This window comes from Equus quagga, chromosome 9 (assembly GCF_021613505.1).
Source record: "Equus quagga isolate Etosha38 chromosome 9, UCLA_HA_Equagga_1.0, whole genome shotgun sequence".
Classification (NCBI taxonomy): domain Eukaryota; kingdom Metazoa; phylum Chordata; class Mammalia; order Perissodactyla; family Equidae; genus Equus; species Equus quagga.
Window position 1 is genome coordinate 114,738,185 of NC_060275.1, and position 15,173 is coordinate 114,753,357.

A 15,173-nucleotide genomic window follows, 5' to 3' on the forward strand; every position below is an offset into this window, starting at 1 on the left:
TGAAAGGCACTGAGTTAACTGCTGTTGAATCAAGGACCATGGAGACGTGTACTCTGGAACCATGCAGTGGGATGGGCGCTTGCCAGGGGAATTAAAAACATATCAGAGTGACCTTGCCATACATCAGACGCTCCTCTGAAATTCAGAGCACACCCATCCACAAAATGGTGTTGCTCCAGAAACAACTGTAGAAGTGATGGCAGTAATAGCAACAACAGTAGGAGTGTTAGTAAGTACCAACACAGTTTAAATCCTTGTTTTGTATCAGGCATAGCTCTGAGCACTTTACCCGTGTTAACTCATCTAACAGACCATCATCAAAATTCCTACTCGTTTAGGTTAAAACTTCTACCCAGTTGCCAATATTGACAAAGATTTAATAATTTCCTCAAAAGGCAGGCAGTGTGACCCAGGCTTTCCAGCAAAGTCTGCCCATCAGACTTCTTGGTCAGGAGAAGACACACAGACCACGAGGTGTATGCGTCATTAAACTTGACGTCTCCTGCTCACCTAGAACCTCCAGCTCAAAATGCTGTTGGGATTCTTTTCAGAGAAGAAGAACTGGAAGTGTCAGTCTGTAGACATCGTTAACGTTATGATGAACCGCTAAAGAAATACTGTGCAATTAAGTCCCATCTTGCACGGTCAGAGCGAGGAGTGTCCCCTGCCTTTTCAGAATGTCCCCACCAAAAGTGTGGGCAGTGTTGTGGGTAGATCTTGAAGCTAGGAAGACACACAACTTCTGCAGGCCTTTTTAAGCCAAGTTCATCATACACTGTTGGGGGGAATAAAAGACATCTTTTATGAGTGAGTGTTGCACTTGTCCTTGGCTTATATTTTGATGTGGGCAACAAAGATCAGCTTTGGTTATATGTATCTGAAAACTGGAGTTTAAAAAAGTGAACGTTCAGAAATTAGAATGTAATCAATACATACGGAAGTACCATCATACATTTTCTCTTCAATTTGATGTGATTTAAGAGAAGGTGCTAGGCAGTCTGCTTTGCAATAACCAGATAAAGAACTGAAGTGGTGGTCACACTGGTCACCATGGAGCTTGATCTGTACTGGCACCTAGTAACCCTGGTTCATGCTGGCCATGGCAGAATTTCAGGAAGAAGTGTGCGTGACTGTCAGTGATTCCGTTCTCTCCCTCGATTTTCATGGCTGGCAGGCTGCTGCATCAGAACTGGTGTGACCCAGATGGCCAAATTGCAAGTCAAAGGGAACAAAACCTTCCTGACCAAATTCCCTTTCATTTTCTGGCTGATACATTACAACAGCCTTAACATAGCGCTTCAGCCACTTCCCACTCCACATCGGCCGTTCCGAGGCAGTGTATGATGCTAAACAATGCAGAGTGCATTTTTCCAAATGACAGAAATAGCGAAAGCAAAGGAATGACAGTCATATGCTCGACGTTCTGTATTTTAATATAGTAAAGAAAATCTAGCATGCTAAGAAAATGGTAAAATGTTTTTCTTTTTCTTCCATTCTCTTTTTTTAATGAAATTCTTCCTCCTACATGACAGAAAGCTCTTCCCTCAGGACTTTTTATTATTTACTGTTATGATCCCAAACCTCCTCTTTCTGAAGCCTGCCTACCTGGGGTTAGCAGTGACCTACCTAATACATTCAACACCCTGAACAGATCATGGTTTAACACCAGCCCTTCCATGTCACAAAATTATTTCAGTAGTAATTATGTAATGAAACACATAGTAATAATGGTGGGAAAGAAACAGATGGTGAAAATTTCCTTTTATGTAACTTGATATATGTGTATATAATCTCACCAGTTAAAAATAAAAAGTAAAATAAATATAATACAAAAGATAGAAAGTGAGGCCAGCCCAGTGGTATAGCGGTTAAGTTTGCACATTCCACTTGGGCAGCCCAGGGTTCATGGTTTTGGATCCCACGTGTGGACCTACAAGCCATGCTCTGGTGGCCTCCCACATATAAAATAGAGAAAGATTGGCACAGATGTGAGCCCAGGGCCAATCTCCCTCACCAAAAAAAAACCTTTTTTAAATAGAAAGTAATGGATTAATTCTTTTTAATTGCACTAATGCATTTTTTGAAAAAAGGAGGAAAGGTATACTAACATATTGGTCTGACACTTTAATGAATTGCATTAGTGTCTGTTTCAATCTTTCGATGCAAATTTGTCAAAATTAATATTCTTTGCAAATTCATGTTCTTGAGACATATAACAAGATTTGTCAAGTCTCTTCATCCCCAGTTAATGACAGCATACTTTTTAAATTTAAATTTTAAAAAGTTTTCATAACATGAAGAAACAGATATATGAATAGCTACAGAAAGTCTTAAATATAAGGATAAGTTTGTCAGAGATTCATAAAAATCGCATTTCACAATAAATTCCAGAAACTGAAATGCTATTCGTCTTCATTTTTTCAGGATTGTGTCTAACGTCTTTCAGATATCTCTGTAGTTGAAGAATTTCCCCTAAGATATCTTCACCAGAAAATGCACCATGAATTTCTACTATACTAAGTGAAAACATCCAAAAGAATCTGAGAAAATGGCTGAATGTTAACAAACACTGAGAATGTTTAATCCATTGCTTTGGAAGTATCAGTTCTTGGTGGAATTAATAAAAATGCTCAAACACGCCTGGCAGTTCCTTCTGACACCACAAAGCCAGTGTCTTTTGTCCTTTTCCTTGACATTTTGCCTTGAAATTTGATTCTTTTTTCTGCGTAATGTCTATTTACTTATATTTTATTTTTGCACAGTTAATGGCTTTCTCCACAATGTCTGTGCGCTGATCTTCAAGAAACAATTTTAAATCTGGATTTTCACTATCTCATTTTTAGGATTGATTCTGGCTATTTGTAAATATTTTTATATCTGATTTACCTGATTTAAAATTTCACACCAGAAAAAAGATATGTCATAAAAAAAAAATCACATAGAGCAGAGAACAAATCTGAGAAGAATCTCTTGTGTCCGCGCTAACTTTCAGACAGCAACGTGCCTCAGGGGCTGAGGGAGACTCTCCAGCATTTGTTTTTAGTCCTTGAAGAGCTTCATAAAGAGCACAGCATATCCTCAGGGGGAGTCTTTTCATGGTTATACCTGTATTCTAAAGCATTTTTCACCTATGAAGGGAGACTGAAAGAAATAATTAACTGTTTTGCAAATGTTAAAAATGTCACCAGGAAGAAAAACTTCAAGAGGTCATAGAGAATAACAGAACGGAAGGAACTCAAGTTCTATTTCTGTGTGTTTATACTCTCGATGCTATCACTTTGAATTCTGAATCTCCTGTTTAAATGCAGTAACAGATAATCCTGCAGAGACTGGAGACGTGGACTGCCCCTGAAGTGAGCTCTAACAATGCTGAACTCTTACAAATTTACTCTCAAAATATATGCATGAGCTATCATTCAGTGACGGTGGGAATGCAAAATGAGACAGCCACTTTGGAATACATTTTGGCAGTTTCTTAGAAATATTCTTAAACAGAAAGGAAAAGAAAAGAAAAACTTAGACTATGACCCAGAACTCCCACACCAACGTATTTATCCAAATGAACTGAAAACTTATGTTCATGCAGAAATCTATATGCAAATGTTTATAGCAGCTTAATCATAATTGCCAAAAACTGGAAGCAACCAAGATTACTTCCAACAGCAAGGTGAATGAATAAACAGTCGTTTTTCCATACAACGGAATACTACTTAGCAATAAAAAAGGCCAGCTATCAGTTCATGCAATATGAATGAATCTTAAAGCCATTTTGGTAAATCAAAGAAGACCCTTCCAAAAAGCAGTGTGTCATATAATTCTAGTCATTTCACAGTCTGGAAAAGGCAAAATCCTAGGGATGGAAGAGATTAGTGGTTGTCAGGGGTTCTCTAATAAAAGGAATTAGGACTCTTTGGAGAAATGGTTGATTCCAACACTGGGGCAGGGAAAATACAAGACGATGCTGGAGCACATTGGAGGGCCAAAAATCAAGGAAGTGCTCAAAAGATAAAACAAAGGGAGTACATCAAAGGGACACAAGAGTCAACCTGAAAGACCTCGGAGAGGCCAAAGATAAAAAATTTGAGCAAAAAAAACAGCCTAAGATTGTATTATAACCCAAAGTATTAAATAAATACCCCTGAGTCCATACTGATAGAAATAAATGATAAGTCCATAAATTAGGAGAAGGGACAAATTTTCCTTACAAAAGATATAGATACTCACTCCTCCAGGAGGTCGAGTTTAATTTCCCTACCGTTTAATGTGGGCTGGACTTAACACTTATTTCCAAAGAATAAACTATGAAAAGGACAACAATAGTAACTTCACAGTGGAGAAACCTAGCAGGTACACCTTAACCAGGTGACCAGGGTTAACCTCACCAGTGATTAATCACGTCATACCATGGAACCCCTGAGAGGAAGTGATGAGAAAGTCATTCCACCTCTGGTGTATTCTTCTCAAAAAGCCATAACACCAGTGTAATCATGAGTAAATATGGCGCCGACCCAAACTGAGGGGCCTCCTACAAAACACCTGTCTAGTGCTCTTCAAAACTGCAAAGTCGTGAAAGACTGAGAAACTGGCACAGATTGGAGGAGACAAAGGAGACAAGAGGATTAAATGCAATGTGGTGTCCCGGATGGAATTCCGGAACAGAAAAATGTTAGTGGATAAAGTGGTGGAATTGGAATAAAGCCTGGAGTTTAATTCTTTAAAATCCCACCCAAATTAATTCTACAATAATAATATTATTGCATGGTTTAATAAGTTATTTAATATTATTTGATAAATCTGCTAAATTCCTATGATTAATATTCATCTAAAACATATTTTCAAACTAGATTTGCAAATTGTAGAAATTCATTGATTTAAAGTTTTAAAAAATTAATTTAGGAATTAGGGAATTCTAATGTTCCTAAGTATAAAATTAACAAAAGATGTATAAACCCCGTGTGTATAAAATTGCCACCGAGAGCAAATGGGTTCAATCTTCCCTGGGCTAGAAGAAAAGAGAAAAAATCTGAGGTAAGCTTTGCAAACTGCGTCTGTGCATACTCAGTATAATCAACTGGTGTTTAAAACTAACCAGGTGGTTCAGCCCTTCCTTATGTATGAGGGAGCTGTCTTTCCCAGGAGGTCAAGGAGCAGACGTCAAGAAGACAGGAGGTTCAGCCTCACAAGGCCAAACATAGGCTGGGGATAAAAACTAACCACAAAAATCCAGACAGTCAAAGATAAAGGATTCAGTCTTCAAGGTCAAAGGCAGGCTGGTGGGAAGGCCCTCACCAGCAAGGTCACATACTCCTCTTCTAAACACATACCCCCCCCCCCAACCTAAAACCCCAGCACATGCTCCCCCTCCCCCACCTAAAACCCCAGATAAAAACCCCTACCGTTTTCCCTTTGAGGAGGTGGACCTGAGTTTTAACTCCCTTGTCCTTGTAGCTGCCCCTGACGCAGGAAGGGTTAATAATCACTGGAAAAGGCTTACCAACAAACTGTGACCCAGAGGTGAGAAGGCCAGTCAGCCAATGATGGGTAAGACCTCAAGGGTGGGGCAACCTAAGACAGGCGCGGTCGCCTGGGGGCACACATGGAGACACGATATCAATATCGGGAGCAGGAGGGACTGTTGCCTAGGAGACATTGCCTGCTCCGAGATAAAAATATATGAGCACAGCAATAACATGATAATATCAAAACAGATGCCGAGGGAGGGCTCCTTGAGAAATCACTAAGAATTCTTGGCATTTGCTAATTACTTCATCCAGAATACCTGTGTATGTTTAACAGATGTAAGCTATGTATATATTGAAATGCTGGTTATAATAAACTCAGAGTGGCCATCAGCCCTCTCCACATCTATCCTGATGTGTACATTGGATTGCGACACCGACAGTCCTCCTCTGGCTGCCTTTTGATAACAAACTTCTTTTCTTACCACAAGCCTGATGTTTCGGTGATTTGGCCCTCCCGCGCATTGGATAACGAACCTGTGTTTGTACTTGGTAACAAAATTACAAAAATTTATTGAGGTACATTACAAAAAATTTAACCAAATGGAGAGCAATGCCATTTTCACAGTAGCAAGCCACAGTATGGCAAAGATTTCAACCCTCCCAAAATCTATTCAAGGCAATTCTGATTTAAAAATCTCATCAGGGTGTTTTGATGAACTTGAAAAGCTGATTTGAAAATTTACAAAGAATAACAAAGACCCACCCAAGAATAACCCAGACACTCCTTTAGAAGAAAAATAAGGCGTGTGACTTTATGGAGCAGTTAAACCTTCTTAGCCCTCACCTCCTCATTTGCACACCAAAAATACTGACACACATCTCACAGAATGTCAGCGATGACTCCACGAGGCCCGGAAATGTTTTCTGATGCTGCGCTGCACACAAAGGAGTTGATGGACACTCTTGACTCCTTGAAGAGGAGCATGGCAGAAGTGGGCACACCAAGGAAGCCCCGAGTTTTGAACTGGGCTTATCCTCTGACCATGCCACTCCTTAGAATGGTGGGTTACACACACACACGCCCAATATAGTAAATGCTGAAGAGAGACGCCATAAAATGCTTTCAATCTACTTCAGCCAACTCTAGTTTAGCTCACACTGAAAGAATACTTTTAAAAATAAGAATTGTCCTAATCTAAGAAAACACATCTGAACCTCTAGACACGAAAATTTAATGGATGTCAAAAGCAGTATTTGCATTTCCGTGAAATGTCAACCAACCACATTTAAAAAGAAAAATGTTAGCATTAAATAAAACATAAAATGAAAGCCTAGAAGCCTAGAAGAATTGATTTAACGTTAGTATAAGTAATGCTGCTTTTATTAGTGTTTGAGTTAATGTTCCTTTCCAACTGAGGAAAACTTATATCCATTCAAATATTGAAAATATTATCTGTTTTCACTTCGATGAATCTGTCCACATGCATTAGGCAAATGCACCACCTGAAAAAGAGAATATATCTTAAGCATTCTTATCACACACACACAAATGGTAACTATGACAGGTGACGGATGTGTTAATTAACCTGATTGTGGTAATTTCACAAAGTATATGTGTATCAAATCATCACATTGTACATTTTAAATATATACAATTTTATTTGTTAATTATACCTCAGTAAAGCTGGGGGAAATAGTAATTTTGCTTTGCTGGTTTTCTCTATTATACATTGGTGGGTTTTTTCCTTCTATTTCATTGAATTCTTCTCTCATCTTTACCACATCCTTCTATGTTTAGGTGTTTAATTTACTGATCCTTTTCTAACTTCCCAGTATTGGAGGAGCTTGGATCATTGACTTTCAAGCTCTTTTATTTTATAGGAATTTAGACCCATAAATTTCAAAGAGCGCTGATTTAGCAGCATACTATAGATTTCGGCATGTCCTTTTTTTCCTCATCAAAATATTTTCTAATTTCTTTGACTCATGGGCTATTTTCTGCATTGCTTGCTTTCCAAATATTTAGGAGTTATTCTACCTTCATTTAGTCATTAGCTTCAGGTTTAATTCTCAGAAAATCTGTTGTATGGTTTCTGTCCTTTTAAATGTTCAGTGTAAATCAGAGGAGAATTTCTATTTTGAAGTTGTTGGTGTTAGTGTTCTATATGTCGATTAGGTCCAGTTAGAATTACAACTATTTTAAATGCTATTTTGTCTGCTTGTTCTTTCTGCTAAGAGCGTTATCTTACATTTTCCAACTCTGACTTTGGATTTGTCTTTTCTGATGATTTTAGTTCTGACAATTTTTGTTTCATACATTTTGAAGCTTTGTTATTGTGTACATATATTTAGAATTTTCATGTCTTCATCATCAATTGACTCTCTAATTACTATAGAAATCTCTCTCTCTAGTAATAGTTCTTGCTTTAAGACTCCTTTTCTTATTAGACTACATCTGCCTTCTTTTTGTTTGCATGATATATCCTTTTCCAAACTTTCAAACTTAAAGTCTATCTCTTCTAAACAGCATATGTGGGTTTACTTAATAATTTTTTTTTTTGTACTTAGTACAATTACACTTAATATAATTACCGAATACTTTTGGCAAGACGCACTTGGTGTGTCTATGGCACTCACCCTAAATAAACCTAGGATGTACAGACTTACGGGTCATGGCTCTCTGGAAAATGTCACATTAGCTGTGTGATTTTGGGCATATAAAATGGAGACATTCCATGACCTAAATAGCTCCTTCTGTGTAAGTGATGCCCCACATGCAACAAATGCACCATATTAAATCTCAGTCAGCAAGGAACTAAGGCAGCACGGAAGGACCTGGGGAGTGCTACAGGGAGTCCTTGATTTCTCCACACTTCGCCTGTGTCCTGAAATTACCTGCACCCTTGATATGAGTAAGGCTTGATACTGGTTAAGAGTTCTGACTCTTGTGAGTCTGATTAGGTGATGTGACCCTTGTATCAGGTCAGCTAAGTGATTTCCCTGCTTCAACCCTTGGTCCCTTCAATTCAGTCTCAACCACAACAGCCAGGGTAAGTCCTTTAGAACGTAAGCCAGAACATGTTACTCTGATCAAAAGGCTTTTTAGTTCCTCAGACTAAAAGCCAAGATCTAAGAGGGATGGCCTCAAGGCAATGCATCAGACTCCCCATTTCTTTCTGTTCCTCCCACGTCCAGACACTCCTACCACAGGCGCTTGTACTGACTGCCCCTCTGCCTGAAGGTATCCACAATGGCGGCTCCTTCAAGTCCTTCCCTTCCCAGGGAGACTTCCTCTGACTGTGTGAAGTTGCCAAGCCTCTCCAACACTACATAGCAAATCTCCTTTAGCCTGATTTGTCTTTCTCCATAGCCTTTATCACCTTCTCAGACACAATATAATTGATATTTATCAGAGGTGTATTTATTTTATTCACTGCTGGATCCACAGAACTTTGAGCAAAGTAGGTACCCAAAGATCTGTGAGATGGGTGAATGAAATTTCTTTCTGGGTACTTTTTTGGCTGAACCCCATGTGTACATTTAGTACTTTAAATCAGTCCTAAATATTCTATAATCCGTACTTATTTCCTCCTTATGCTATGAATCATTTGCATGTGTTTAAAACTCTTCATGGTGGCCTCTGTGAGTTGCTCTCTGTTAGGGTCAAAGAATGATGGCTTATTTCCTGCAATCTGTTGAGTTTTCAGTTATGGTGTAGCTCATGGTCAATTCTAAAAACCGTTTCAAGTGTATTTGAAACCAATGTGGGTGCCCAGTTTGTTGGAGGCAGCATATTCATCACCTAGTTTGCTAACTGTGAAGTTCCAGTTCTTGTATCTTTTTACCTGATAGTTTATGACTAAGGATCAGTGCCCCAGTATTATGGTGTAGTTCAGATTCTAGAGTACTTCAGCACAGATACATAGGCGTGCTGCAGAGTAAAGAACTTATTAGAGTAACAAAGGTTAGAAAATGGTCTCTTACCGATAAAATTAGTGTTGTTCAAGATATGATGGCGTTTGGATAGAATAATTCAGAGGGATTCCCCATCTGTATCTGAACAAGGTCAAAGACTTGACCCGGCAAAGCCCTCGGGGTGGTGGTTGAGCTTAACCCTGAAATAGCACTGCGTCCAGCCATTGGGTCGGAGAACAGCTCACGGCGATAAGGGGAACAAAATCTTGCCCCTGGAACACTCACAACCACCCTGAACAAACTTTTCACACAAGATATGAAACTTTTTATGCAAGATGTGGCTGGGCCACCTACAGAGAGCTGAACTTTTTAAGCTTACAAAATATGTTGTAAGAACTGTTTTGTGCCTGATTGCTAATAAATTTTTGTTTAATAAATATCTGAGTTGCAGAATCTGGACTGAGATCTATTTTCACTGTCATTTGCTGGCAAGGCAGTGAGGGGGCAGCTGATCACTACTCACCCAATACTGAGGTGGTATCTAAGAAAACCTAACAGAAATACCCTGCATGTTGTACGTAAACAAGCTGCTTTAGGTCAGTGCCCACTAGGATTATTTGTGAGCTTCTTTTTAATGGATCTATCAGCTCTGGGGTCACGGATTTACAGACAATATTGGTGGGTGGGCACAAGTTCTTGACTGTCCTATCTTTTTATAGTTATCAGTAAGGAGTATTGTTCTTCTCACCTCAAGTCTACTTTGGCTGATACATACAACACATGCATAAAATCTTGTATGTAACATAGTATTTGCTTGATATGTTTTATAATGCCTTTCCTTTTTTTAGATTTGTTTCTATTATAAAATATATGAAATATGAGATCAAAGAATAATATAATAAACAGCCATAAAGCCTTACCAAATCTTAAGATTATATTTCCTTCAGATCTTTATTTTTCAAAATGGCCACAAAGAGATTGGTATTTAAAATACCAATCTCTTTAATAAAAGACCTATATATTACAGAGCCTAGGAGAAAAATCACACCCCTTTACATTTTGTTTTCCGTTTTGACAAGTTTTAAGAGAGAATTTGTCACTGGGAATTGCCTTAGCCTGTTCAGGCTGCTGTAACAAAATACCAGACACTGAGTGGCTTATAAACAAGAGAAATTTCTTTCTCCCAGTTCTGGAAGCTCCAAGTCCAAGACCAGCATGGCAGCGTGGCTGGGTTCTGGCGAAGGCCTCTTCTGGGCTACAGACGGCTGACCTCTCACTGTGAAAGGGGCTGGAGAACTGTGTGCAGTCTCTCTTACAGGGGCCCCACCCTATTCCCGAGGGCCCCACCCTCATGACCCAGTCACCTCCCAAAGCCCCACCTCCTAACACCAACATACTGGAGGTTAGAATCTGAACATAGGAATTTGGGGACATAAGAATTCAGACCGTAGTAGGAATCTAAAAACTGCAAGGGTATTAATTTAAGTAGGTATTTTAAGTCTACGATACAGCTTGAGTGATATCACGGAGCTAAGATAAATTATGTGGAAAAACTTAAAAGTATGCCAAAAGGAGCAGAAATGAAAGGACTCGTAGGGGAGGGGGGAGGTAGAGAAAGGCTGTAGCTTTACTAAAATATACACTTGCTCGCAACTGTAAACCGAATGCAAATTTCCCTAAATTCTGGAATTGTGCTATTAAAAAGTAATTGTGATAAATAAATCATATGTCAGAGAAGAATTTCAAAAGATATTTCACATTTCTAGCATCATAAAAAGAAATCCCTGAAAGTATTACCTTAAAATATTTTATCAGAAATATAGTTTGGTAATAAATAACCATTTGATAAAGTTATATAAACATATCATCAGATATGCTGTACATGTGTCATTTAAATACATTAATATGAATATTCTTTATGGCATATTTCATATAGAAAACTGTTTTTACATTATTAAAAAGAATTGGCAAGCTAAGTTCCCAAGTTTGAACTCTCTACCCAGTCCATTCTAGTGCCCGCATCCCAGACTGGGAGGCGCTCGCACGCACAGATACAGATACAGATCCCTGTGGACTGCTCGGGGCTCTCCAGGGTGGAAAGGGGCCCCGGCAGGTGCTGGTGGAGGCATGAGGGCTGCCTCTCAGCTCAGGGCCCCGAGCGACAGGGCGGTCTGCGGATGGGCAGATGTGGAAAGCCGCACCGGAAGTTTGCGACACTGTTAAGTGACCCACTCCCCACCCTTCCTCCTCCAAGAAATGCTACAAAACATTTTAATTTTAAAAATTGAAGCCTCAGCTTCGGTAAAATTGTCTTTGGGTACTTTTGGCCAAAAAAGCTTAATTCTCTTCCTTTATTTTTCTCATTTTATGACCAAATATCCTGAAGATACCGCTTTTCTTCTTTTAAAGTAGCCAATGTTTTCATTGCTTCTAGTTTTTCAACTCCAGCCTCTTTGCTTATGATTTCCACGAGGGTATCATTTACATCCTTGGCCATATTCTTAGCATCTCTAGAAAAAAGAATAGCATCAGTGTTTAAGAAACAGGAATTTTACCAAATCCTCCTTAGTTCACCCAGCTAACTGCCGTTGACTCCAGTATCACTACACCTTAATCCCCCTCCATTCCTCCAGAAAGAGTCCCAACAGGCGCCCGAGCCTCAGTCACCCAGCACCCCTCCTGAGGCCCAGACCTTCACCCAGCGTCCATCCTAACACGCAAAGCTGCCCACATCGTTCACAGCTTAACATCCTTCAAGGGCGTCCGTTTCCGGGAGCAGCCTAAATCTTTAGTAAGTGTCTAAGGACCTCATAATCTGGCTCCTGCTCATCTCTCTCATTCCTTTCCTTCTTTCTCAAGACACAGAGTAGGACTTCATTCCTGAAAGCAACAAGCTCTCTTACACTTGTAAGCCTCCATACACACACAACGCATATATGCACAACTATTAACAGACACACTGAGAACTTATTGTGTGCGTGGCCCTTTGCCTTGTCTTCACCCTTTGCACTTCCAGGTCAGGGTGAGGTGCCCGCCTGTGTGCTCCCACAGGCCCCTGTCAGCACCTGCTATATTGTCAGCATCTGCTGAGGTGGCTATCCCACCAGGCAGTAAGCTGTTTGGGGCTAGGGAGTGTATCTCATCTTTCCTCCTAGCTCTCAACATCTGAACAGTGCCAAAGCACTCAGTAGCCACTCAAATGTTTGTTGAATGACTAAAAGTATCAAACAGGACTCGAATATGTCAGCAACTGAATCGTCCTGACCCCGTACAGTGAAATTTCTTGAAAAAGGTGTCTATAGTGACCATCTTAACTTTCTCAACATGCTCTCCCCTCAACCACTCCCATGGAGCTTCCACCCACAGTCCCTCCCACGTCACAGTGGTTGCCAGTCTCCTTAACTATCAGCAGCACAAGCCCCCGTGCTGGGACAGTGTCCCTGGCCTTAGGGACAAGTTTCCTCCTTCTTCACTGGCTGTTCCTTCTCAGTCTCCTTTGTCTGATCCTGCCTCCCTGAGGGGCGGGTCCACGTTAGGGGCCACGGGGTTTCATTCGGAGCCCTCACCTCCGACCACCGTTGCAAATGCTATCAAACACCACTACACCGACGTGAAAGTAAAGCGGCAGGGACTGTGAACAGCTCAGTCTGGGGTAAGGTTTGCCCAGTGTGGGCGTCTGGGGTATCCTCCAAGTTCTCAACGACTGCTTCTTCAGATTGTACAGCGGACGCTGCCTCTGTGATTTAGAGGGATCTACAACTTGAGCCTGCATGTGACCATCGACAGCACTGCCCTCCACACACTGAATGAAGGGCAAATGCTGCATGAAAAGCTAAACGAAAATGTAAGCCAACACACGTCTGGAATCTCTGCCCTTTATCAGCTGAAATAAGTGTTTTTCAAGTGAGAGTCAAAATCCATTAACAGGTCATGAAATCAACTTAGTAGCCACAGCTAGGTTTTTTTTTAAACAATGAGACAAAATAGAAATTATCAGAATGTGTCATAAAAATAGGAAAGCTAAGTTTTGTTTTATGAAACTTGTTTTAATTATACTTGTATGTACTCTAAGTCACTATGCCAGTATTTCTTCCTATCACAGTTTAAAAAAAAAAGGGGGAGGGCCGGCCCAGTGGTGCAGCAGTTAAGTTCACACGTTCCACTTAAGCGGCCCAGGGTTCACCCGTTCAGACCCTGGGTGCAGACCTATGCACCTCTTGTCAAGCCATGCTGTGGCTGGTGTCCCACATACAAAGTAGAGGAAGATGGGCATGGACCTCAGCTCAGGGCCAGTCTTCCTCAGCAAAAAACAGGAGGATTGGCAGCAGATGTTAGCTCAGGGCTAATCTTCCTCAAAAAAAAAAAAAAAGAACCTGACTATGTGACTTAGAGAAGGTGTCAAATGTCAATGTTAGGAACGTGTTAGGATAAAAAAGAGCAATTTATTACTTCAAAATTCCCTTTTATTTTAGCAAATTTTTTTTTGGCATTTCATTAAAACCAGTAGGCAAGTTTTAAAATTTTTATTTTCTATGGCAATTCTGTGTTTCTATAACAGATGTTGCCTCAGAAAGTAGATAACATAGGAATGACTCCTGCCTTATGTCAACTTTGACATTACAAATTACACCTTGAAGAAAAAGGAACCTAGCATCCACATTCTCAGAGTCAAAACCAGAGTGCTTTTCCTTAGCCACTTTAACTGCACAAATCACATATTCTTGGATACAACAAAATCAATCCTGAGATTTCAAGTTAAATGAGTAGCTTCTTACAGAATGCAATGTTTAGAAGCGAGAAACATGTATTTACCATGCGGCAGAGCACTCCCCAATGCAAGAACTAGTTTTCATGGCTGGCTCCCTGATAATGACAACTTCTGGGCTGTTAAACATATGTTACAAAATCATTTTAGAATGTGCATGTCTATTCCTATACTTAAGAATCAAGCCTCTGATCCCTGTATGCCTAGTTTAGAAAGCGACCAGTCCCTTGTTTCTTTAACATCATCGACTGCACTCCACTACCCAGCACGTGAGTGCGACGGCCACTTACCCACACACATAAATGCATCCGTCCTCCTGAAGAAGCACTCTTGCCACTTGCTTGCTGTGAAGCCGGATGTTGTCCTGCACATACTTTGCTGGGGCTTCCTCCTCCCCAGCAGAAGCATCTCTTGAGAAGGAAACCTTCAGGTGAGTTAGGACTCCAAGCTTATGGAAACGTCTGAGCTCTTCTCTGAAATACAATATACAATAGGTCACTGCCAGGTTTGTAATTTAAAGGTGAAAAAGTCTGAAATTAGAATTGTATATCCATGGTTGAGTCTTAGAATACTAGAAGTGCATAGTACCTGAACAAATAATCCCGATCCTCATATCTGCAGCCAAAAAACAACCACATCGCTCCGAAGTGTCCATCTGGGTGCTGTTCTTGGAGTTTCTCCCTAAGTGAAAAAGAAAGTTGAGAAGCTAGACAGCAAAAATACGTAAAACCATTCTCTCTCTTTGGTCAGGAAATACCACCAACAAACGCAGACACATCTGTAAAATCCATCTTCGCAGTCCTTGAAAGTTCACTCACTGAATTAACATTTTACTCTCCACAGGGCGCCGTGTGCACTCCAGCAGACACTACAATGAGGAAGCATAGCTACGGGCTGCAGACAGCCATGAGCTCCACATGACATCTCTACAACGAGGACCACTCAAAACATCACATTGTCAGACCTAGACTAATTTCTACATTAAATATGAGGAAGATTAACGCTCAATTAATCTAAGAAAAAGTGGCAGA

At 40.3% G+C, this 15,173-nt stretch overlaps 1 protein-coding gene across 2 annotated transcripts in view; it reads right to left on the minus strand.

Annotated features, from left to right (window-relative positions):
• Window positions 1-10,293: 10,293 nt before the first annotated feature.
• MTRR (5-methyltetrahydrofolate-homocysteine methyltransferase reductase) overlaps window positions 10,294-15,173 on the minus strand; it is a 30,283-nt gene continuing 25,403 nt past the window's right edge. For both annotated transcript variants that reach the window (XM_046671456.1, XM_046671455.1), the window contains exons 13-15: window positions 14,731-14,823; window positions 14,433-14,615; window positions 10,294-11,887 (exon numbers count right to left, since the gene is read on the minus strand). In XM_046671456.1, the coding sequence (XP_046527412.1) occupies window positions 11,743-11,887; window positions 14,433-14,615; window positions 14,731-14,823 (421 nt within the window). In that variant the 3' untranslated portion in view covers window positions 10,294-11,742. The remainder of the gene's footprint in view (window positions 11,888-14,432; window positions 14,616-14,730; window positions 14,824-15,173) is intronic.